Source organism: Pteropus vampyrus, unplaced genomic scaffold, assembly GCF_000151845.1.
Source record: "Pteropus vampyrus isolate Shadow unplaced genomic scaffold, Pvam_2.0 Scaffold50, whole genome shotgun sequence".
NCBI classification, from domain to species: Eukaryota; Metazoa; Chordata; class Mammalia; order Chiroptera; family Pteropodidae; genus Pteropus; species Pteropus vampyrus.
The window spans coordinates 96447-120023 of NW_011888831.1; the positions used below are offsets into that span (position 1 = coordinate 96447).

Sequence of the window (23577 nt, forward strand, 5' to 3'; positions counted from 1 at the left end):
AGTATACACATGAATGAATAAGATGTTAGCTTTATTGCTGATAATCGGTGAAGGTGGATTTAGTTTAAAACCTTAAATCATAAGGACTTGTTATTATTTCATCCTAGAATTAGGCAGACATATCTACTGAGTCTCATGCAGAGCTTGGCAAAGCAGTGACTCCTGGAAGAAAGTAGATTAAAAGGTGGGCAAAGAGACACCAGAGAAAGCCCCATGGGGCTGAGCCAGGTGTGCTTCTTCCTATAGGGAGGAGTGAGTGGATTGAGAGGCAGTCTGAAGAGAGGCTCAGAGAGTTTCTCTAGTGGGAAATATACACAAAAACATGAGACAAGGGAAAAAATACACCCAATTTAGCTGTTTTCTCATTACAAAAACTTAAAATCTCTGTCCTTTTTTTTGATTCCTGATTTTCTAAATTTTATCTTCCAAAGCTTCTGTTATTTTTTTGGCTTTAATGATAATATTTGTATTTTCAAAAGACCATTGTTTTCTGAACAAGTATCTAGAATATACAAGAAATTCTGGCTACTCAACAAAGTGAATTCAATAGAAAAATGGATAAAATAATATGAAAAGTCAGCTCATATAAGGGGAAACCAAATTATTAGGAAGTAGATGAAGAAATGATCAAACCCACCCTTAACTGGAAACACAAAAGAGTGAGATGTCATTAGCTTGTTGACAGCAATTGGGAAGTTGAATAATATCAAATATTGGGAAGGATGAATCAGAAGAGGGAGCCTTCATATGCTGGGGGTGGGACTGTCAGCTGGCACAGCCATTCTGGAAAATGTACAGTCTAGCAAAACTCAGTGAAATTAAGCATGATAATACTTGCAACCTCACAATTTCACTCCTGAATATATTTCGAAGGGAAATTTCATCTAGGTCCACATGGGAACATGATGGGAACATTAATCACAGTGTTAATTGTGGTAGTTGGGTGTTGGCGATAACTTAGGGTTCATTATTAGGGGACTGGGTAGATAAACTAGAATGGATACACACCATTGAATAGGTTTGTAGCAACAAATCAGATGTACAAATAGCAACATGGCAGATCTTAAACATTTATTATTGGTTTAAAAAGGTCAGAAACAAATGAGATTTATAAAAGTTCCATTTATATATAGAAAAAACAGATAGACACACAAACTAAATCACTACAAATTTTATAAGGACACATTATATTCAAGAATGTATATTATTTCAGTTACTTACTGATACATAACATGGCAACCCAAAATTTCAGTGACTTAAAACAAACAACTATGTATTATTTCTCAAGATTCTCTCCTTCAGAAATTTGGGCAGGGCTAGGCCAGGTGGACCATGTGGTATTGGCTAAGGTTTTACATTTGGAATGTAGTCAACTGTTGTCTGGGCTGTTCTGGAAGCTCCCAGAAGGCTTTGTTCACAGATCAGGGGCCTCACGCTCCTCTGTGTGGCCTCTTTTCCTCTTTCTCTCTTTCCACCACATAACTCTCCCCACCCCCTCCCGCCACTTCCCTCTCTAACACTCCCTCCCCTGCGGGGCCTCTGCAGGAGGTCTCTCTCTCTAACAAGATAGCTGGACTTTCTTATAGCATGGTGGCAGGCTTCCAAGAGTGAAAACTGAAGCTCCCAGATCTCTTAAAGGCTAGACCAGAAACTGGCAATGCCATTTCTAACACTTTCTATTAGTCAAGGAAAGTCACATGGTCAGCCCAGATTCAAGAGGAGGGGAAATAGACTCTACTTCTGGATGGGTGGTGTGACTTGCACATACAGTGAAGGGAGAAGTTGATGTCTGCCATCTTTGGAGACTATCACATGTAGCAAACACAATCTGGGCTGCTGATGGAGAGCAGAGGAATTGACGTGGGGAAACAGGGCGGATGAGAGAAAGTAATAAAACAGGAGAAAGGTCTTGCTCAGACCCCTGAGGAAGATTGGGTGTCATGAACTCAGAAATCGGCTAACCTAACTTTCTGTGCCTGAGGTAAAAACAAAAACAAAAACAAAAACAAAAATCAACCAAATAAAATGGGATTTTATAACCAAAATCAGAAAAACCCAAACAAAAAAGTAATGAGACAATGTGGAAACTTCAGAAATAGTTCAAGTATATGTCAACGTTTGGTAAATTAAAATGCTGACTTTCAAATAAGGAGAAGAAGTAGGATGCAGAGGATGTCTCTTGTTTTCTGTCCTATCTTGCCAGTGCCAGCTGTGGGGCCTTATACCTTGAAACTAAGAATCAGTTCAGTGGAGGTGGTGGCCAGTGAGAATCTCTCTGTCTCTGATAGCAGTTGGTGAACCTTGACATGAAGTTGATAATCCCTTTGCTAAACTCTTGACTATATCTCAGAACTAAAACCACTTCCCTGCCAATATTGGGGTATCATGACAGTGTCTTCAGACTTTGATTCGTGATCCATTAACGGATCGAAAACTCACTTTAGTTGGTCATGAAGTAGAATACAAGTAGTAAGTTAAGCATTGTTTTATGGAACTTTCATGTCAATCATACATCTACAAATTCATTAATTTATTCAATCAATCACTCATTCATTCAATAAATATTTGATGAACACTTAGTATGTACTAGGCACTGGGAATTCAGAAGGAAGTAAAACATACAAATATGCACATGTGCGCAAACGCTTGCATGTGTGTTCTGTATCACGCTCTAGAACATATTTCTCAAATTGTATGTACCTCTTACTGCGGGTTACAGTCAGATAGCAAAGCAGCCACCACTGCCTTAGTGGCTTCATAGGAATGTCAGGATATTGAAATGTGTGGCTACTCCCCACGTGTGTCAGAAAGTTACCACAAGAAAAGCACAGTCTGTACGCCTGAAACTAATATAATGTTATATGTCAATTATATGTCATTTAAAAAAAGAAGAAGAAAAGCACAGGCTTTTGTTTTAAAACATGGGGAAACACAGGCTATTTTGTAAGCAGTCCAAGTTTGATGAAGCTTTGAAAATCAGAGATGAGAACTGTGTCTTCATCCCCAGGCTATTGTTAGAGCGAGTATAGACAGTTACATTCCTTTGTTTTTGGAACCCCATCTTCCTTGTAGGACTGTACAGACCCCTCTCTTATGGTATGACTTTTTTCCTCTTTATCCCGTTTTGCCTCCCAATTTCCCTGCCCTCTGACCCCTCCACCCAGGGCAAGTCACTTAATCTCCCCGAGGCTCCGTTTTCTTCCCTGTGGAATGCAACAACCTTCTGGGGTGTGGTGAGAGTTAGGAGAGGAACTGGCTAGGATTGAGGACAACCATTCAGGGCCACACAAGGGGCTACCTGAGGCTGAACTTCTCCTGCCCACGTTTGGCTGCCTTCCGCCACACACGTCCCTCCTACCCCTGCGCTTCAGGTTCTCCAAGGGCTTTACCCCCCAGGAGAGTGAAGATGGTCAGCCCAGAGCTGGAGGCCTGGGACTGAGCCTGCAGGAAGCGAGGGCTGAGGTTCAGATGCCAGATTGGGCAAGAGCAGAGAACCTGCCCCTCTGACTCTGGTCAGGGTCAACAATTCTGAGAAATCAGAAGCAGGAAGTGAAAAGGGGGAGAGGCAGAAGGAAAACCAGAAACTGCATCCTCACCCTCCTGGCTTGGCCCCCTCCCAAACTGTGCAATGAGGACTGAGATGACCAGCTTATGGGGGTTAAAGGGACAGACCCAGAGACCCCTTCTTCAGGAAGAACAGAGACAGTCCTGCTCCCGCCCCCACAACGCTTTGCCTGAGTTCCAACTCCATTTCCACTTCTGTTTACTGTCCAAAGTTCTGGGGTCAGGAGATGTCAGATTAGAAATACTTGGACACTTGGACACTCGGACACAGGGATTTCAGGGTTCTCTCCTGGACCAGCCCCCTCTCTTATCTAGCACTACTTGCCTCACTTTCCTGGCTTCAGCCCCTCGTTAACCTTGGGACCTGGGCTTCCTGAGGGACCCGAAAGTCAGCCCTTCACACCTTTAACAGGTAACCAAGGTTAGGGACTGGGGATGTTTGGGATTAAGGAGACCCTAGTTCAGGGGCAGTGGAGACCAGATGGGAAGATGTGGGATGGTTTGGTCTGTGAGAGTGTGGAGGGAAAGCTCCTTCCTGGCCATGTCGCAGCCTAAGCAATCACCTGAGAAGGGACAGAACCTGGCTATATTTCAGCCCCAAATTTACCTCCAGACCTGAACCAAGCTGTAGGCTCGATCTCCTCTGACCCTACTGCAACCCCATCATCAGCCTCCACCTGAATTAGCATCTTAGAACAAGCATCAGCCCTGAACTCAGCCCCAGCCCTAAAAGCAGCCTCGACCCAACCCCAGGTGTAGCTCCAGCCCTGGACCCAGCATGGCAAAGGACTTTCAAGATATCCAGCAGCTAGACTCCGAGGAAAACGACCACCAGCTCGGTAGGGATGAGGAGCCAGGTGCTCATGGGCACAATCACAGGAGAGAAGATGCATTTTGGAAAGGCAAGTGTCCAGTTTCTGTGGCTTCACTTAACCTCTGCGTCACTCCTGATTACTCTGACTCTCTGAGGTCTCTGTCCTGTTCATTTCATGAGCAGAGACTGGGCCCCTCTAGGTGTGAGGTGTCAACACTTCTGCTTGCCCCTTATCTCACCTTCCTCTCCACCTCCTGGACCCCAGGAAAGGGTATGTGCCCAGAGGTGAAGGAATAAGTGGAACCTGGAGATGACTTCCTCCCCTCTTCCTTCCAACCTTCGTTCCAACATTGTGTGTTGTGTGCGTGTATGTGTGCATGCACATTTGTGTGCAAGGAAAGCACATTCATTCAAGAGAGTGTGTATGTGTGTAGGGAGAGCATGGGAATGGGTGGGGGAATGGACACAGATATATCCTGGAAAATTCCCACTCCCCTCAAGCCTCCTACAAGGCAAAAGAGATTTGAGCTGTTCTAGGCTGAAGGGCAGTAGCCAGGGGTGGGGAAGGGGTTTTCAGGTGTGTAGATGCTAGTGATGGAGTGAGGATCTGTGGAGACAGGAGGAGTGAGGGCTAGGAGCTCAGGGAGGGCGATTGGTTAGCCTGGGCTAGGAAGAAAGACCGCTCTTCCTGAGGCTGGCAGACCACGGGAGCTAGCGCTGTTGCAGGTGAGAGTGGGAGATGGGCAGGAGGGACAGGCATTCCTACCAATGGCTTCTTTTCCCTGGGTAAGGTAGTAGGCCAGCAGGCCTTTCCACCAGGCAGTAGGCTGCACGAGGCAGAGGCCACATCTGTCTCACTCCCCTCTGCGTCCTCAGTGCCCACATGATGCATGCATGGTATGTAGTGAACACTCAAAAATGATTTTAGATATTGTTGAATCTTCTGAGGGTTCAGAGTTTAAGCAGGAGGCCTGAAGAGAGTTCAGAGATTTTGTGTTTCATGGGAGCAAGAGCTCACCCAAAAGGCCTGATGGATGACATGGCTGGGCAACTGAGGGGGTACAACCGTCAGTACATTTCTCTCCAGCAGCCTCTGCTGCCTTCATGTGAGCTGGCATCGATCACCTGCACATTCCTATGACCATCTGTTACTCTTCTAAGCGTCTTATCTGCCCACGGTTTTTTGGCAAATTTGGAAATATTTTGGCCACTGTTTGCTCAAAAAATTTTGTCTGTCTCCACCTTCTCCCCTTTCCCTTAGGACTCCGATTATGCGTCTATTAGTGATTCCACAGTTCACTGATTCTCATCCTATTAAAAAATTTTTTTTCTCTTGGTTTCTTTTTATGTAGTTATTATTGCTATGTCTTTAAGTTCACCAGTTTTTCCTTATGCATAACTAACTTTCCCTTAATTTTACCCAGTGTCATTTTTCATTTCAGACATTGTAGTTTCATGTCTAGAAGTTCAGCTTGGGAATTTTAAATATCTTCCTTGATTTTCTACTTAATTTTTTGGACATGTGAAATACAGTTACAATATCTATTTTAATGTGCTGTCCGCCATTGCTAATGTGTGTCAGTTCTGGATCAGTTTTGATAGATTTATTAACCTCCTCATTATGAAATGTATTTTCCTGCTTATTAGTATGTCCGCTAATCTTTAATTAGATGCCAGATATTGTGAATTTTACTTTATTATGCACTGGATATATTTGTATTCCTCTAAATATTCTTGAGCTTTGTTCTGGGATGTAGTTATATCACTTGGAGTCAATTTAGATCTTTTGGATGTTGCTTTTATGATTTGTTAGGTGGGTATGGAGCATTACTGGGGCAAGGGCTTCTTGGGTCCTCTACCAAATGCCCTTTAGGCTTTGAGTTTTCCAGTCTGGCTGGTGGGAATGGGTACTATTCTTGGCCCTGAGTGCTAGGCACTGTTCCCTAATCCTTTCAGATTGTTTTTCTCCTGGTCTTGGGTAGTTTTCTTTACATGCATGTGCTGATTAGTACTCAGCTGATTCCTTGAGAGGAACCCTCCGCAGACCTCCAGGATCGTCAGTGCAGCTCTCTCCTCCGATGCTCTGTCCTGTGAAGTCTAACCCACCTTGGTCTCCTTGGTCTGTCAGCCCATCTCGTCTGGGAGAATCTGCAAGTCTCTGCTTGGATTGCCCCTCCCTGCCCTGTGGACTGAAAAGTTTCTCCTGTTCAGCTGGGGCAATTATAGGGCTCATCTCATCTGTGTCCTGTCTCTCAGGGATCATTGCCCTGTGTTGCCTGAAGCCCAGTGTCTTGAAAATGGTAGTTTCTTATAGTTGTCTACTTTTTGTTTTGGTTGTCTCAGGGAGGAGAGTAAATATAGTCCCTATTATTCTATGTTGGGCAGACCCTTTGTTTTACTTTCAAACTTGCCTAAGCAGCACTTCACACGTTTTAACTCATTTCTTTCTCAGAACAATCTAATCAGGTGGCTGCTATTCTTACCCACATTTATTTTATTGTGATAAGAACACTTAACCTGGGATCTACCCTTTAAGATATTTTAAAGTGCACAATCCTGCTTTGTTAACCGTAGGCACAGTGCTGTGCAAGCAGATCTTTAGAACTTTCACCTCTCCCCTAACTGAAACTTGACACTCATTGAACAGCAACTCTGCATTTCCCTTCCCCCAGCCCCTGGCAACCACCATTCTACTTTCTGTTTCTGTGAGTTTGACTATTTTAGACTGTATAAGCAACGCAAGAAAACTGAGTCACCAAGAGGGTGAATAACTTGTCTGTGATCTCAGAGCTAGGTAGTGGCACAGCTGGACTCAGCCATGGGTGGTCTGGTTTTAGGATAGAGGTGCAGAGACATTGCTGAGCTGACCCAGGATTGAGGGTTTATAAGTCATAGGTCAGGTTGGGAAGCAGGACAAGGGCCCAGTGAGTGGACAATACTGGAGGGAGCAGTCAGAGGCTCAGCCATGGAGTCCCAACTGGGTGGGGAAGACTGTGGTAGCTTCTAGATGAACAGAAACACAGGGCATCAGGGAAGACAAAGGGGAGGCAGTGATCAGAGCAGGGAGGAGGCAGTGGAGGTGTCAGAGACATGGCCTTTCTGGGTCAAGATGAAGTCCTGAGTGTGGCTGAAGTGGAGCAAGGTGATAGCCATTGGTGTGAGGAGGTCAAGAGTTCTGGGTGGTCACTCACAGGGAAGGTGTCTAACTCAGGATGGTGGCAACTGATGACCTGGGGAGGAAGATTCTGGGACACTGACTGAGTCTCCCCAGGATGTGAGAGTACCTGCGTGTGATGGCAATGAGAAGAAAGGGAAGATGGCAATGAGGCAAAGAAGAGAAAACATTTTGTTAGAAGTAGATGGTACAAAAGCAGAAGCTCAGGGCTAGGAGAACAGCCACTACTTCAGGCCTAGAGAGTTGTGAGGAGGGGTGAAGCCAGTTCTATGCATGTGAAGATGTGGGTGCATGTGTGTCAGTATGTGAGAATGTGTGTCTCAGTGTGTATATGTTTGAGAAGGTATATAAATTGTGCTATAGTATGTGAAAGAGTGCGTATGAGAGAATGTGCATGTTAATGTGTGTGAGCATGAGAATGTGTGTTAATGGAAGTGCCCGATTTTCCTGGACCTCAAGGCCCTGCTGCTGGCAGCCATCTGTGTGATTAGGGCCCAAAGTGAGAATCACAGAAGCCAGCAAGGATGGAGCCATGATGGGAAGGAGATGTGGGCAGTGCTTGGGGCAATGAGCGTGTATTCAGTAGTGAGTGTAAGAGTGCAGTGAGACATGCACGCGCGTGTGCATGCGTGTGTTGTGTTTTCAGGGTTCAACTTGACTGAGGGAAGGGAGAGGTTTCTACAAGATGACTGAGGGCCAAGGGAAGAGAGTTTATAGTGGAACAAGGGTTTCTGAGGCGGAAGGACAGGGAAGTGAGGGAAGAGGCTCTGAGGAGTGGGAGATGAGAAAGGATGGGGCTTGGAGGGGAACTCTTGGGGAGTGGTCTGTGGTAGAATGACCTGGACTTAAGAATCCCAGTGGAATTGGGGAGGTCTAGTTTTGGGGTTGTCTGATGGCCCCAGGCATGGATTTTAAGAACACAAGGCCCAGTCTCTAGGTCCCCTAGGTCTAAGATTGGGGCTTTACACACAGCTGATGTGAATATCAGTGTCATGCGCAAGTGTGTTGCATATACCTGTGAAGATGTGCATATGTGCATGTGTTCATGTGGGTGCAAGTGTACAAATGTGCATGTGTGCAATGTGCAATGCTTGAAAGCTGAGATCAAAGCCCATCGACTCTCCCAACCACCCTCCTCTCTACTTTCCTCCCACCCACCTGGGCTGTACTTCCTTAGACTTCTGTCCCCCTGGATACTTCCAATACATCAGATCTCAACATCCCTCCTTCTGATACCCCTTCTCTCCCAGGGACGCCTCCTCCCCAGCCCCTTCTGCTGCAGCATCTCTGCTCCAGGTTCCGGCTCAGTCTGCTCATCCTGGGCTTCAACCTCCTGCTGCTGGTGGTCGTCTGTGTGATTGGGTCCCAAAGTGAGGGTCTCAGAGGCCAGTAGGGATGGGGCCACGATGGGGGAGGAGATATGGGCAGTGCTGTGGGCAATGAGAGCTATGACAGGGGAAGAGGTGGAGGTCGTGCTGGGCAAGTATGGGGGCACTGAGGGGAACAGTGTCACAGACAGTGGTGGGGGCTGTTACGTAGGACACAGCCCCCTTCCCTTTGTCCTGTGCCCTCTGTCTCCTGACAAGGAACACAGCTGCAAGTGGAGTTTTGGACCCTAAAAGAAGCTTTCAGCAACTTCTCTTCTAGCACCCTGATGGAGATCTGGACTCTCAGCTCCCACGGTGAGTGGGCGGCCCTCCCCCCCTCCCCCCAGGGTCAGGGCCAGGGGTGGTTGGGTCATCGAGGCGCTGGTTTACCAGCACAGATTTGCTGGACTCTGAGGTGGGTGCCCAGTTCAGGGTCTGCAAAGGGGTGCGTTTGGGGTGCTGTGGGCAGATAACCCAGACTGAGAAGCTGGGTAAGGCTTCTAGGGACACTGATTCCTAGGCTGAGGGACCCTGATGGGGGTTAGTGCGAGGTAGAGAGAACAGAATTCGCAATGGCCAGGAGGTGAGGAAGACCACTACACATTTTGGGACTGTAGACACTTCTGGAGTGGCAGGAGCTAAGTGGTGAGGGGTAGGCTGGGGAGGTGGATAGGGGTCAGGTCATGCAGGCAAGAAGTGAGGTTTTATTTTGAGAAAATAGAAACCTATTGAAGGGATTTAGGCCGAGGAGTGGCCTAGCAGGTTTGTTCCCCAGCCAGTGTGGCAACACAGGGAGACTGGGCGAAGTCGGAGCAGAGCCTGCTACCTCCCAGGTGAAGGTGGTGGTGACTCAGACCAGTGGGTGAAAATGGAGGGATGTTAAGGAGGCAGAATGGAGAGTAAACAGTTTAGCTTTTCTCTTTTTAGGAGGCAGCACAGGCGACAAAGTGGCGACTCTAGAAGCCAAGCTGGAGAAACAGGAACAGGACCTGAAAGCAGGTCAGAGACCCTCCCTTGAGTGTGTGTGTGTGTGGTACGTGAGTGTATGTGTGGTACGTGAGTGTGTGTGAGGTGTGTGAGTATAGGTGTGATGTGTGTTGTAATGTGTGTTGTGTATGTATATGTGAGTATGTGTTGTATGTGTCATCTGTGTGCTTGAGTGTATGTGTTGTGTTTGTGTGTGTTGTGAGTGGTTTGTGTGCTATGTGTATGGTGTATGATGTGTGTGTTGTGTTTTCCCAGCCACAGGCTGGAGTCCTGTGCAGGGTCCTGGCAGATGGGGCATCCACACTGCCCACATCATTGTCCATCATTCTGTCCCCCTAGATCATGCTACCTTGCTCTTTCACCTAAAGCATTTCCCAGTTGATCTGCGCATCCTGGCTTGTCAGATGGCATTCCTGCGGAGCAACGGTACGGTCAGGGAAGTCTCCAGACCCCGTGTGCTTGTCCCCCCAAGCTGGATCTCATCTCCCTGTGTCCACTCCCATCCTCTCAGGCACAGAATGCTGCCCCATTAACTGGCTGGAGCATGACGGCAGCTGTTACTGGTTCTCTCGCTCTGGATTGACCTGGCCTGAGGCTGAAAAGTACTGCCAGCTGGAAAATGCGCACCTGGTTGTCATCAACTCCAGAGAGGAACAGGTGAAACCGTACCTTTCTCAAAGTCAGGAAGAAATCTGGGGAATGTAAACTCTGAGAGGCTGGATCAGGCTTGCGTTATTATTTTTTTAGTCTAGGGAAGAGCCCAGCAGCAGAACTCTGGGAGGTCCATGGTGGAGCAGCCACTGATTTGGAGGTGGGAGATTATAGCCAGAAATTCAGGCAAAGAGGTAGGAGACAAGTGAGCAGGTAATGAGGAGCAGGTCAGGAGACAGAATGTGAGACAGGATGAACTAAAGCCATGACTTATGGAGGTGCTGAGAGTCCTTTCTTGCTGTGTGCTGGTCTTGGGATATTGTGGTCAGTTGAGTGAAAGGAACAGAGTGGGCGGCATTCCCAGTGACATGCCTACCTAGGGTTACTGGGTCCCTCCAAGATGCTCCAGGTCTCCCTTGCCTGGTGCTGCCACCAGACCACACTCCAAACACCTGAGTTTACAAGGAAGAACCAACCTGTTAGAATAGGTGGGGCAGTTTTGTTTTTTTGTCTGGTTTTTGAAAAGGAGGATATTAATGGTAACATTTACTGAGTCTTTACTATGTAACAGGCACTTTCATATATATTTACTTCTTTAATCCTCACAACTCTACTGGGTAGGCACTCTTATTATCCCCACTTTGAGGGAGGGAGAAATGAGGGAACTAAGGAAAAGGAAAGTTAAGGAACTTGCCACACAGCTAGTAAGTCAGTATGTAGTCAGAATTTAGAGACACTCTGCCTCCTTAACCAGTGTTTTTAGCTACTACGTGTTGCCAGAACAAATTTACTGAATTTGAATATATATATTTTACTTGGTAGAATAATTACAAACATATTTTGCTTTACCAATCAGGTTACAATTGCCAATATTTAATCAATTTTGACCTCTAAGACTTCAGTACTCTGTGAGTTGGTTCACAAGTTTTTTTTTTGTTTGTTTGTTTTGTAGTTCATCTAACTTTATTAATAGGTCCACAGTTCTTGGTGGCGACAACTTCATGGTGGAACGGGCTGCTCTTTCATCACTGTGAAGTGAATGTCAATGTCTGGTTGAATGCTTTTTGCCTTGAATTAATCTCTACGTAATATAAATTGAATGGACCTTGATATCTTTTCACTAGCATTTGCTGAATGTAGCTCTGTCCATTCATTCATTTCCAACATTTTTGAGTTTCTGTTTCACATTAATGCTTCTCAGCCCTGGCTCTATACTATAAGCCTTTAAACTTGAAGAGTTTAAAGATTCTGATTTAATTATATTCATCTGGGGCATTGAGATTTTTAATAGAGTTCCCCCAACTGATGCAGCCATGCTTAAGACTGTGCATAAGTTTTGTTTTTGATTTTAAAAAATCAAATGAGTCTTTTAATAGGCATGTATCTCATTTATTTTTAATAGTTACTTTCAGTCTTAATCTATCTTTTTCTGTTTCTATTCTTCTGTTTTCTCACCTTTGCTATGTGAGATATATTCTTTTTGTTTTCTCTCCTATGGTATTTTGAACTAGATGTGGCTTATTTTTTCATTATACTAGTGATTCCTTTCATAACTTTAAATGATAAGCTGAAACTTATTGGCTTCAAAAAGTCAAGGAGTTTATATTATATAATTTTCCATATGAAAGCTGAGAAAATCAGCACAGTTCTTCACATGCCTTTCTTTTCTTTTTAAACGGAGATGTAACTGACAGAACATTGTTGGTTTGCTACATTTACATATTGTGATATGATTACTACAGTAGGGTTAGCTATCACCTATTTCATGTCACATAATTATCATTTTAGTGTTGAGAACAATGAAGATCTAGTCTCTCGGCAACTTGGCAGTTTATAACGCCTCATTCTTTTCTTTTCCAGATTCCTTAAGTATTTTGCCTGAAGAGTTGGAGTCTTTTTCATCTTTAAATTTCATTAACCTCATCCAGATATATCTCGGTGTTGCTCATTCTGTATTTTTGCTCTGAAGCTAGGAGAGTTCTTTTAATATGTAAAGTTAGGTTTTCTAAGATTTTAGAAGGTTTTCTTAAGTCATATATTAGAGTATTTTTTCTTGTCCATTTGTTCTCTTTTCCTCTGGAGCACATGATCCCAAAGTAGCTCCATTGTCTGCCTCCTCAGCCATCATCTTGTTGCCATGACTTCCACCTTTCTCTCTTTTCCTCTGTGTTCTGGGTCCTTTCCTCAGTCCCATCTTTCATAACTCACTCTTGTTTTTCTGCTGAGTTCCTAGGTTGTTTTCATATAGCTCAAATTTTTCTCTTCAGTTTCTTCTCTTATCGTTGTGTTTATCTTTCTTCTTTGATATTGTATGTCATTTATCTCCTCTTTAATTTTTTGAGGCTGTGAAGTTGTTCTCCAACATCCCCTTCAGTTCTAAAGTATGCTTTTTATTCAAAATATATTTTCAGCTCTCTTTTTGATATCACGGTTCTTCTGTCCTCCTTCTCTCCTTCCTCTTCTTTATTTTTGCATAAGTTCCACTATAATTTCTCTTCTCTTCCACTTTTATGAATGAGTACAATTCTTTCTTGCCTGTTATTTACCCATGAATAGGGTGAAATGAATTCTTCTGGACTATCTTCTCTGATGATCTTGTTCTATTCGACTCCTCTCATTGGTCTTTGACACAGAGGGCTGGGTTTTGATGATTTGTATTCTTCGTTCAGTTATTCAGCTTCTTGTGATGGAAAAAAGGGGACCAGGGCAGCAGGCAGCAGCAAATAGAATATCTTGTCTCTAGGCACTTTCCCTCCGTCTCTGTTGACTTTTTTGAATTTTGGCAGTAGCCCAATCAACCTCTGAGGGCTGCCCCTTTATGCACAGAACATTGTCCTACCTGCAGGATTCTAGAATTCAAGGATGTTACCGCATCTGCCCTCCAATGAGGTGACTAACTGCAACCTTAGCTGTGTCTACAGGAAGTGAGAATAGAATTAGGAAATTTTCCTCCAAATGTAGTTGGAGACCCTTCGTGTACCATCAAAGAGAACTAACTGCTAGGTATGCAGGTTGGTCAAAATATCCCTCTGCTTTCTTTACACTCTTCCCCTGCTACCTTCCCGTACCATGGGGCTTAAGTCCCCAGGAAGAGCCATATCTGTAAGAAAAGCCCACTTGGGGGAATCTGTTGCCTGCTTGAGTCCTGGTGAGTTGTCTCACTCAATCCCCTGCAAGCTGGCTGACTGAACTACTCTCACACCCAGCGCAGCCTCCTATTTTCAGGACAGACTGCCAGACCCCTTGTAGCTAAATCATAATGGGGCTCTGGGCAGTGGGTCTAACTGGAAGCTCCAGGGCCTGGTGAACCTCCAGAAATGACAGCTACACATAGAAGCAGGAGCAGGGCAGATGCACCTGAGAGGAGAGTGAAACCAAGGGGTCCACAGTGGTGGCAGGGGTCAGAGTCAAGATTCTGACCGAGTTTGAAGCTATAAGCAGAAGACGTGGAGACAACTAGAGTCAGGGTAGCTGTTGTGAGTTGAGGATGAGTAATGTGGAGGGGCAGCGGTCACAAATTCAGGAACTGGATTGGCTTTCTGGGCTCTTTAACCACCTTTGAGTTCTTAACCTTACTTGTAAATTAAGGCAACCAATTTAGAGGGCTTGTGAAATATTTAGCATGTGCTTTAGCTCAGCAAATGTTCTCTAAACAATAGCTAAGGTTACAGAAGAAAAAGCGAGGAACTAGTTTCCTTGGGAGCTGATGCTTCAGCTTGGGGGCAGATTAGGGTGGGGAAGGCCGAGGGAACCACTTAATGGTTACATGGAGGTACAAGGGACTAGAAACTTCCCTCCCATCTGTTTTTCAGAAATTCATTGTACAACACATGAGTCCCTTTCATACCTGGATAGGTCTCACTGAAAGTGATGGTTCCTGGAAATGGGTTGATGGCACAGACTACAGTTCTAGCTACAAGTAAGTGCCACTACCCCTAGTTTGGCCTGGGTATGGCCACCTGGCCTTTTGTCCCAATACACCCCCACCCATCCCTTATGGATCAAATTCCCTAACCCTCTCCCCTCCAGACTCTTAACCTCCAAGGCTGCAGCTTCTGCTCCCTGAACTCTCTAATGCTGTGCTTTTCTGAGGTGGGGGTGAGAGTTTCTGAGATGAGAGTATTCAGAGTTTGAGCTCTGTCCTGCCTTCCTAGGAACTGGGCTGCCACTAAGCCAGATAACTGGCATGGGCACGAGGAGGGTGGAAGTGAAGACTGTGCTGAAGTCAAGATGGATGGCCACTGGAATGACAATTTCTGCCAGCAGGTGCAACGTTGGGCATGTGAGATGAGACGAAACATTACCAGCTAGGAGACCTGACTTCCAGCAGCTCTCTACCCATACCCCACCCTACCCTACCCCTAGCTTCTCTACCAGAGATTTTGAAGAAAGCAAGAATAGTCCGAGGCATGGTGGGGGTTGGGCGGGGAGGGCACATTAAGGAAAGCTAGAGGGGGTGGTTTGAGAATCTCAGACCCCAAGGAGGCTGAGATCCCGCCTCTTTTTGCCACTCACTGTAATTATTACAATTTTCAGCCTCCTTAATAGAGTAGGACAAGAAAAAATAAATACTTGAAACTCTGTGTGGACTGGTAATTTGGAACAGAGAAATGTAAGGTGCAAACAAGAGTTAGTAGAGAGGGTCTGGAAGAAAGTTTAAGTCCTTGTCAGCTGCTCCTTGACACCTAACCCTGAGGGACACTGGTCAAGAGAGGTGTAGAAGCACCCCTTGGAACAGAAGTGTTCAGTGGAAAGCCCTGGAGTTGGGGGAGGGGGGATGGTATGGAAAGAGCCAGGTGGGCTGGGCTGGGGGGTCTCCCCACATCCTGAGAGGTTCCCAAAGGAAACAGCTTTCCCTGCAGCTGGGATCTCCTCCAGAAGAGGTTACAGGGAGCACCCTGTTCTGTCCTATCTGGGAACTGTGGAGTGGGCTGGCAAGGCCAGCGAAAAATGTTTGCTAAGAGAAAGAGAATGGGTAAGACACTTTCCCAGTATTTTCAGCATGGCTGCCCCAAGCAGATCTAGACATATCCCCAGCACAGAGTGTCACCCACAATTTCCACAGTGGGTAAACTTCATATTCCAAGGTGATTTTGAAACCGGTCTTAGAAGGGTCTTTAAGCAAGTAGATTTTTGTTTTATTTTTATTATAAAAATAATATATACTATTAGTAAACAATGTTTCAAATACACACACGGGCATGCGCGCACGCGCGCACACACACACACACACACACACACACACACACACACACAAGGAATGTCCTTTCCTCACCCTTCCTGCTTCTCCCCACAGTTAACTATTTCATAGATATTCTATTAGTTAGAGTTCTCCAAAGCAACAGAACCAATAGGAGATTATATATATGTGTATATATAATTTTAAATATATGCATATATTTTATATACATTATATATGTACATATATATTTATATATATATTATACGCACACACACACACACCACATATATGTGAAGAGTTTTACTATAAGGAATTGGCTCATGTGATTATGGAAGCTGACAAGTTCCAAGTTCTGCAGGTGAGTAGGCGAGCTGGAGGTCCAGGAGAGCCGATGATGTCATTGCATATGAAGGCAGCAGGCTCAAGACCCAGGAAGAGCCAATGTTGCCTTTCGAGTCTGAAGGCAGGAGAAAAGCCAGTGTCCCAGGTTGAAGGGGCTCAGGCAGGAAGAACTCTCATATTCACAGAGGGTCAGCCTTCTTGTTCTATTTAGGGCTTCAACTGATTGGATGAGACCCACCCACATTAGGGAGAGCAATCTGCTTTACCAATTCAGGTATTCCTCACGTCTAAAACTACCCTCATGGACACACCCAGAATAATGTTAGACCAAATACCTGGGCACCCTGTGGCCCAGTTGAGTTGACACAGAATTAACCATCACAGGTTTCCCATCAGGATGTTTCCTGCATATGTATATATATGCAATACTGGATTTCATTATGTAGCTTGATTATTTTCAATTTCCAGTGTCTAGTGGAAATTGATTCAATATATTCTCTGACAGGTCTTACCTCGTGAAACTTAGCAGGGGTGGAGAATTCCAAAATATGGATGTGCCATATGTTATTTAATCTTTCTCTGTGCTGGAAAGCTAGTTGCCATTTTTATATGTTTTCAATATAATATTTTGAGCAACTTTTGCTTCTAACCTTGTACTAGGTCAAGATTTTCAGTTGCAAAAATTTCTAGGACTTCTTCAAGATGTAAAAATGGCATTAAATTAAAAAATTATGGAGTCTGGGAGGGAAGATGGCAAACTAGGTAAAAGCAGGGTTCGCCTCTTCCCAGGTCCGCATCGAAATTACAATCAAATTATAAAATAATCAATGTGAAGAATCATCTGAAGTCCAGCTGATCATAACACGTATGTCTGATAATATAAAGAAGGAGCCACTTTGAAGCCAGTAGGAGGGGCAAAGTCACGAATCGGGCTGGACCTGCACCCGCAGATGATGGAGGGACACCAGGAGAGTGAAGCTCCCCTGAAGTGTGTGTGTGGGGGTCTCAGCCTCATTCTGGGGCTCCCCAGCCCAGGGAAGAGGAGTTTCCAAAAACTCTGTAAAAACTAGAGGGAATTCTGGCTGTCTGGGTGAGACAGAAAGGCCCAAGCACAGGCTCTCTGACCTGCAGACACTCACCAGGGACACTGGTGGTGGATTAGAGGCTCCCGTGGGGGTCTGGACAGGCAGCTACCATTGTGCCTTAGTGAGGGAGGGAGCCTACGGGGCAATCTACAGACCAAGCTAGCATGTCTGTGCAGATCCCTCCCACAGGGCCATTTGGAAGTGCTGGCCTGAGAAGATCAGCCTGCTCCACCCAACCTGCAGATTGCCTGTGGCTTTTGTTGCTGGGTGGCTGCCACACCCTGCACCTGTTCAGGGCCAAACATTTGCTACTGGCAGTATGTGCTGTGTGTGTGCATTTTGGGGACAGTTTCAGGCACATCACTGCTGCCAACATGAACTTGGGTGGATCTTGGGGATCTCCGGGCCAGTCCCAGACAGCAGCTGGTCTTGCTATGATCTGCGACTTTTGTGGGAACACACAAATGGTTACCAAAATTGCAGCAAGACTGAGGCTGTATTGATCTGACGGCCACTGTCTCCCACCCCACCCAACCCATAGATTGCCTCAGGTGGCCCATTGACAGTCAACCCACCACCCTGCTACTCCCCTCCTCCCAATCCACACAGGAAACAAACTCTGGTTAGCACAGGGTGGGCACTGCCAGGAAATCAGTTGCTGGCAGACTTCTGCTGCCTGCAACAGCTGCAATATGGTGTGGGGAGATCACAGGGGTCTGTGGGACCTCCCCAGATGGCAGCTGGTCTCACTGTAATCTGTGACTACTGCAGGAACGCACGGGCACAGAAGTTGCAGCAAAACTGAGGCTGTATTGGCCTGACAGCCCTTGTCTCCCTGAGATCCTGCTTCACCCAAGCCATAAAGTGCCTGCAGCCCTTTGACAGGTAGCCTCCCCTGCCCTGCTTTTTTCTGGCGTTGTGCATTCTGTTAAGGCAACAGACCTTGGCTAGTGCAGTGAGCACAATTTGGGGAAAATAGTTGTAGATAGACCACTGCAGCCTGTACGAGCTGCAATATCTCTTGGGAGGATCTCAGGGGTCTGTTGGACCACCCCAGAGAACAGCTTGTCACCCTGTGATCTATGACTACTGCAGGAATGTGCAGACACAGAAATTGCAGAAAACTGAGACTATTGGCCTGACGGCCCTTGACTCCATGAGATCCTGCCTCATCCAATACACTAAGTGCCCACCGCCCGTTGACAGGCTGCCCCTGCCCTGGGGTGGCACATTCTGTGCAGTCAACAAATTTCAGCCAGCAAAGTGAGCAAAGTTCAGGGAATACAGTGATGGGAAGATCTCTGCTGCCAGCACGAGATACAGTATCGCTTGGGCAGATCTGAGTTTTGTGGGCCCATCACAGACGACAGTAGGTCACGCAGTGATATCTGACTTTGGTGGAAGCCTGCACTCACAGAGCTGGCAGCAAATCTGGTGCTGTGTAGGTCTGATGGCCCTGTATCTCAATGAGATGACGCCCCACCTAACCCACAAATTACCTGTGGCAAGTCTGCTCCCAGGCAACCTAGTCCCATACTGTGCTTTCCTTGAGTCACAAATTCAATAGCAAACAACAGCACTCAGTTTATGTGGCCCAGGCAAAGCCCATTCACCCAGGAGAAGGATTTGGTGGTGGGCCACAAACACATGCCCACGAGCTTCAGTAATTCTTAAACAGAGCTTGAGTGTTTGCAGGCCCGAGGTGGGCAGAAGCTGACCTTGCCATGATTGGAAACTTGTACAGAGAGCCACAGAGACAGCACTAGCATGTAAACTGCCACTGCAGTGGCAGGAGGAAATTTACTTAATAAATTCAGGAAACTCCTGGGGTCCCTGCACCACCCAACATGCATATCACCCAGAGGCTCTTCAAGTTTCAGAGACTTACGGGCAACTGATAGGCAGTGTCAGGCCTTGAGAAGCACTGGTCCTTCTGCTAAACAGCCCTAGGCCAGGTATGGGGGATAACTTGACCGTGGCCTATAGCGTTGTCTCTTCCACTTATCTGTAGATTCAGTATAGACAACAACCATCTGTGGATAGCTTTGTAGCTCCAACCAGGTAGACCTGAGCAATCAAAGGCAACAGTTGACCTTGGCCTACTGGGGAGCCCCTCCCAAGGGGCCACAAAACTAACGTACCCGGATGCTGGCACTAGACCACAATAGAGCAACTCCTGACTAGTCCCATAAACGGTACACACAAAGGGTGGTTTTAACAAGTACACAAGCCTGGTAGGGCAAACCCCTCCTCTGTGGGGTCAGCCCCCACATAGCAACTCTTACCCTGTGGGTGCAGCCAGTTCCCACAATTAATCAGCCTGAATGTTAATCCACTGATGTACTAACACAAATAAAGGCTTAGCTACAACAGAAGATCACACACAACCCACACAAAGATCATGTCCAGAGCCCCTGGCACAGGGGATCAGGAATAGTGCACCACTGGACCACACAGGACACCTTCCACATAAGACCATCTGGCCACAGCTGAGAGATGAAACAAATATTCCTAACATGAATAAATGAACAGAGAGAGGCTAATAAAATGAGAAAACAAAGAAACATGCCACAAATGAAACAACAGGAGAAAACGCCAGAAAATAAGCTAAATGAAATGGAGGCAAGAAACCTACCATAGACAGAGTTCAAAATAATAGTTATAAGGATGCTCATCAAACTTAGGGAGCGAATGGATGAGCACAATGGGAACCTCAACAGAGAGATAGTAAGCATAAAAAAGGACATAGAAACCATAAAAAAGAACCAGACAGAAATGAAGAATACAAAAACTGAATTGAAGAATACATTAGAAGGATTCAACAATGGATTGGATGAATCAGAAGATCGAATCAGCGAACTAGTAGACAAGGTAGTAGGATACACCCAATCAGAAGAACAAAAAGAAAAAAGAATTTTAAAAAATGAAGATAGTTTAAGAAACCTCTGGGACAACATGAAGCATAATGATATCCAGATCATAGGAGTACCTAAAGGAGAAGAGAGAGAGCATGGGATTGAGAATCTATTTGAAGAAATAATTACAGAAAACTTTCCTAACCTGGCAAAGGAATCAGACATACAAGTTCAGGAAGCACAAAGAGTCCCAAACAAGAGGAATACAAACAGACCCACACCAAAATGCATCATAATTAAAATACCAAAGGTCAAAAACAAAATGAGAATCTTAAAAGCAGCAAGAGAAAGGCAGCTAGTTACTTATAAGGGTAACCCCACAAGAATATCTGCTGATTTTTCAATGGAAAATTTGCAGACCAGAAGGGACTGGCAAGAAATATTTAAAGTTATTAACAACAAGAATCTACAACCAGGAATATGCTACCCAGAAAGGCTTTTGATTAAAATGGAAGGTGAGATAAAGAGCCTCCCATAGGGAAAAGCTTAAGGAATTCATCACCAACAAGCCAGTATTACAAGAAATGTTAAAGGAACTTCTGTACAAAAAGAAAGGATAAAAAAACCCAAAAAACCAAATATGAATAATAAAATGACAGTAACAATGTATCTATCAGTAATCACTTTAAATGTAAATGGATTAAATGTTCCAATGAAAAGACATAGGGTAGCCAAATGGACAAGAAAAAAAGATCCATACATATGCTGTCTATAAGAGACCCACTTCAGATCAAATAACACTCACAGACTGGAAGTAAAGGGATGGAAAAAGATATTTTATGCAAATGGAAATGAAAAAAAGCCAGGGTAGAGATACTTATATCAGATAAAATAGACTTTAAAACAAAGACTATAATAAGAGACAAAGAAGGGCATTATATAATGATAAAGAGATCAATAAAGCAAGAGGACATAACCTTAGTAAACATATATGCACTCAACATAGGAGCACCTGCATACATAAAACAATTATTGAATGACATAAAAGGAGAGATCAACAGTAATACACTCATAGTAGGAGACTTTAACACTCTATTGACATCAATGGACAGATCTCCCAGACAAAAAATGAACGAGGGGACAAGGAGCTTAAAAGACACACTAGACCAGATGGATTTAATAAATATTTTCTATTTTACCCCAAAGCAGCAAAATATACATTCTTCTCAAATGCACATGGAATATTTTCCAGGATAGACTACATGTTAGGACATGAAACAAGTCTCAATAAATTTAAGAAGACTGAAATCATATTAAATGTCTTCTCTGATCACAATGGTATGAAACTAGAAATCAACTACAAGGAAAAAAACTGGAAAATACACAAACACATAGAGGCTAAATAATACGCTATTAAACAATGAATAGGTTATCTATGAGATCAAGGAAAAAAAATCAAAAGATACCTAGAGACAAATGAAAATGAAAGCATGACTCAAAATCTATGGGACACAGTGAAAGCAGTCCTAAGAGGAAAATTCATAGCAATACAGGCCTAACTCAAAAAATAAGAAAAAGCTCAAATAAACAATCTAACCTTACACTTAGAAGAACTAGAAAAGAACAGCAAACAAAGCCCAAAGTGAATAGAAGGAAGGAAATAATAAAGATCAGAGCAGAAATAAATGAAATAGAGTCTAGAAAAACAATACAAAAGATTAATGAAACCAAGAGCTGGTTCTTTGAAAGGATAAACAAAATTGACAGACCCTTAGCCAGACTAGACTCATCAAGGAAAAAAGAGAGAGGACTCAAATAAATAAAATCAAAAAAGAAAGAGGAGAAATAGCTACAGACTCCACAGAAATACAAAGGATCATAAGAAAATACTATGAGCAATTATATACCAACAAATTGTACAATCTGGAAGAAATAGATACATTCCTAGAAACACACAGTCTCCCAAGACTGAGTCAAGAAGAAATAGAAAATCTGAACCAACGGCTATCACCAATGAAATCGAATCAGTAATCAAAAACCTCCCCAAAAACGAAAGTCCTGGACCAGATGGCTTCATAGGTGAATTTTACCATTCAAAGAAGGATTAACACCTATTCTTCTCAAGCTATTCCAAAAATTTCAAGAAGAGGGAAGGCTCCCTAACTCCTTTGATGAGGCCACCATTATCTTGATTCTCAAACCAGACAAGACAATAGAACCCCCCCAAAACAAACAAACAAACAAACAAACAAACAAAACTATAGACTGATATCTCTTATGAACATTGATGCAAAAATTCTCAACAAAATATTAGCAAACTGAATTCAGCAATACATTAAAAATATCATACACCATGAAGTTGGATTTATTCCTGGGATGCAAGATTGATACAGTGTCCAGAAATCAGTTAATGTGATATATCACATCAACAAATCGAAAGATAAAAACCATGTGATCATATCGATAGATGCAGAAAAAGCCTTTGACCAAATCTAGCATCTATGTTATAAAACTTCTCAGCAAAGTGGAAATAGAGAGAACATACCTCAACAGAATAAAGGCCATATATGACAAATTTACAGCTATCATACTCATGGAGAAAGGCTAAAAGTTTTTTCCTTATGATCAGAAACAAGACAAGGATGCAGTTTCACCAGTCTTCTTCAACATTGTATTGGAAGTCTTAGCCATAGCAATAAGACTAGAAAGAGAAATAAAAGGTATCTGAATTGGAAAAGAAGAAGTAAAACTCTTGTTATTTGCTGATGACATGATACTATATATAGAGAACCCTATAGGTTCCATCAAAAATCTGTTAGAACTGATCAGTGAATTCAGTGAAGTAGCAGTATACAAAATTAATATTCAGAAATGAGTGATATTTTTATATACCAGTGATGAACTTTCAGAAAGAGAAATTAAGAAAACAATCCCATTTACAATTGCACTGAAAACAATAAAATACCTGGAAATCAAATTAACCAAGGAGGTAAAAGACTTGTTCTCAGAAAATTGTAAGTCATTGAAAAAGAAATTGAAGAAGATACAAATAAATGGAAGCATATACCATGCTCATGGATAGGAAGAATCAATAACATTAAAATGGCCATACTACTCAAAGCAATCTATAGATTCAATGTAATCCCTATTGAAATACCAATGGCATTTTTCAGAGAGACAGAACAAATAATCCTAAAATTTATATGGAACCATAAAAGGCCCCGAATAGCCATGGCAATTTTGAGAGAGAAGAGTAAAGTTGGAGGAATCACACTATCTGATATCAAACTGTACTACAAGGCTACGGTAATTAAAATAGCAAAGTACTGGCTTAAAAACAGATACTTGATCAATAGAACAGAATAGAGAGCCCAGAAATAAATCCATGCCTATACCCTCAGTTAATATATGACAAAGGAGGCAAAAATATTAAATGGGGTAAAGACAGCCTCTTCAATAAATGCTGCTGGGAAAATTGGGCAGATACATGCAAAAAGAAAGAAAGAAAGAAAGAAAGAAAGAAAGAAAGAAAGAAAGAAAGAAAGAAAGAAAGAA

General features: G+C 43.9%; 1 protein-coding gene across 1 annotated transcript; it reads left to right on the top strand.

Annotated features, from left to right (window-relative positions):
- The first annotated feature begins 4342 nt into the window (after positions 1-4342).
- LOC105291975 (asialoglycoprotein receptor 2) lies at positions 4343-15131 on the top strand. The gene is made up of 8 exons (XM_023530364.1): positions 4343-4403; positions 8804-8923; positions 9134-9235; positions 9848-9919; positions 10247-10333; positions 10419-10564; positions 14371-14477; positions 14713-15131. Exons 1-8 carry the CDS (start codon positions 4343-4345, stop codon positions 14867-14869), a joined length of 852 nt encoding a protein of 283 aa, XP_023386132.1. The 3' UTR covers positions 14870-15131.
- Positions 15132-23577: the final 8446 nt, after the last annotated feature.

What these genes read in the sequence shown, in the direction of transcription:
- LOC105291975 (XM_023530364.1), top strand. Translation starts at nt 4,343, where the DNA reads ATGGCAAAGGACTTTCAAGATATCCAGCAGCTAGACTCCGAGGAAAAC. An exon ending in GGAAAACGACCACCAGCTCG is followed by an intron (nt 4,404 to 8,803) that starts GTAGGGATGAGG and finishes CTTCTCTCCCAG; the next exon opens with GGACGCCTCCTCCCCAGCCC. An exon ending in GGCATTCCTGCGGAGCAACG is followed by an intron (nt 10,334 to 10,418) that starts GTACGGTCAGGG and finishes CCATCCTCTCAG; the next exon opens with GCACAGAATGCTGCCCCATT.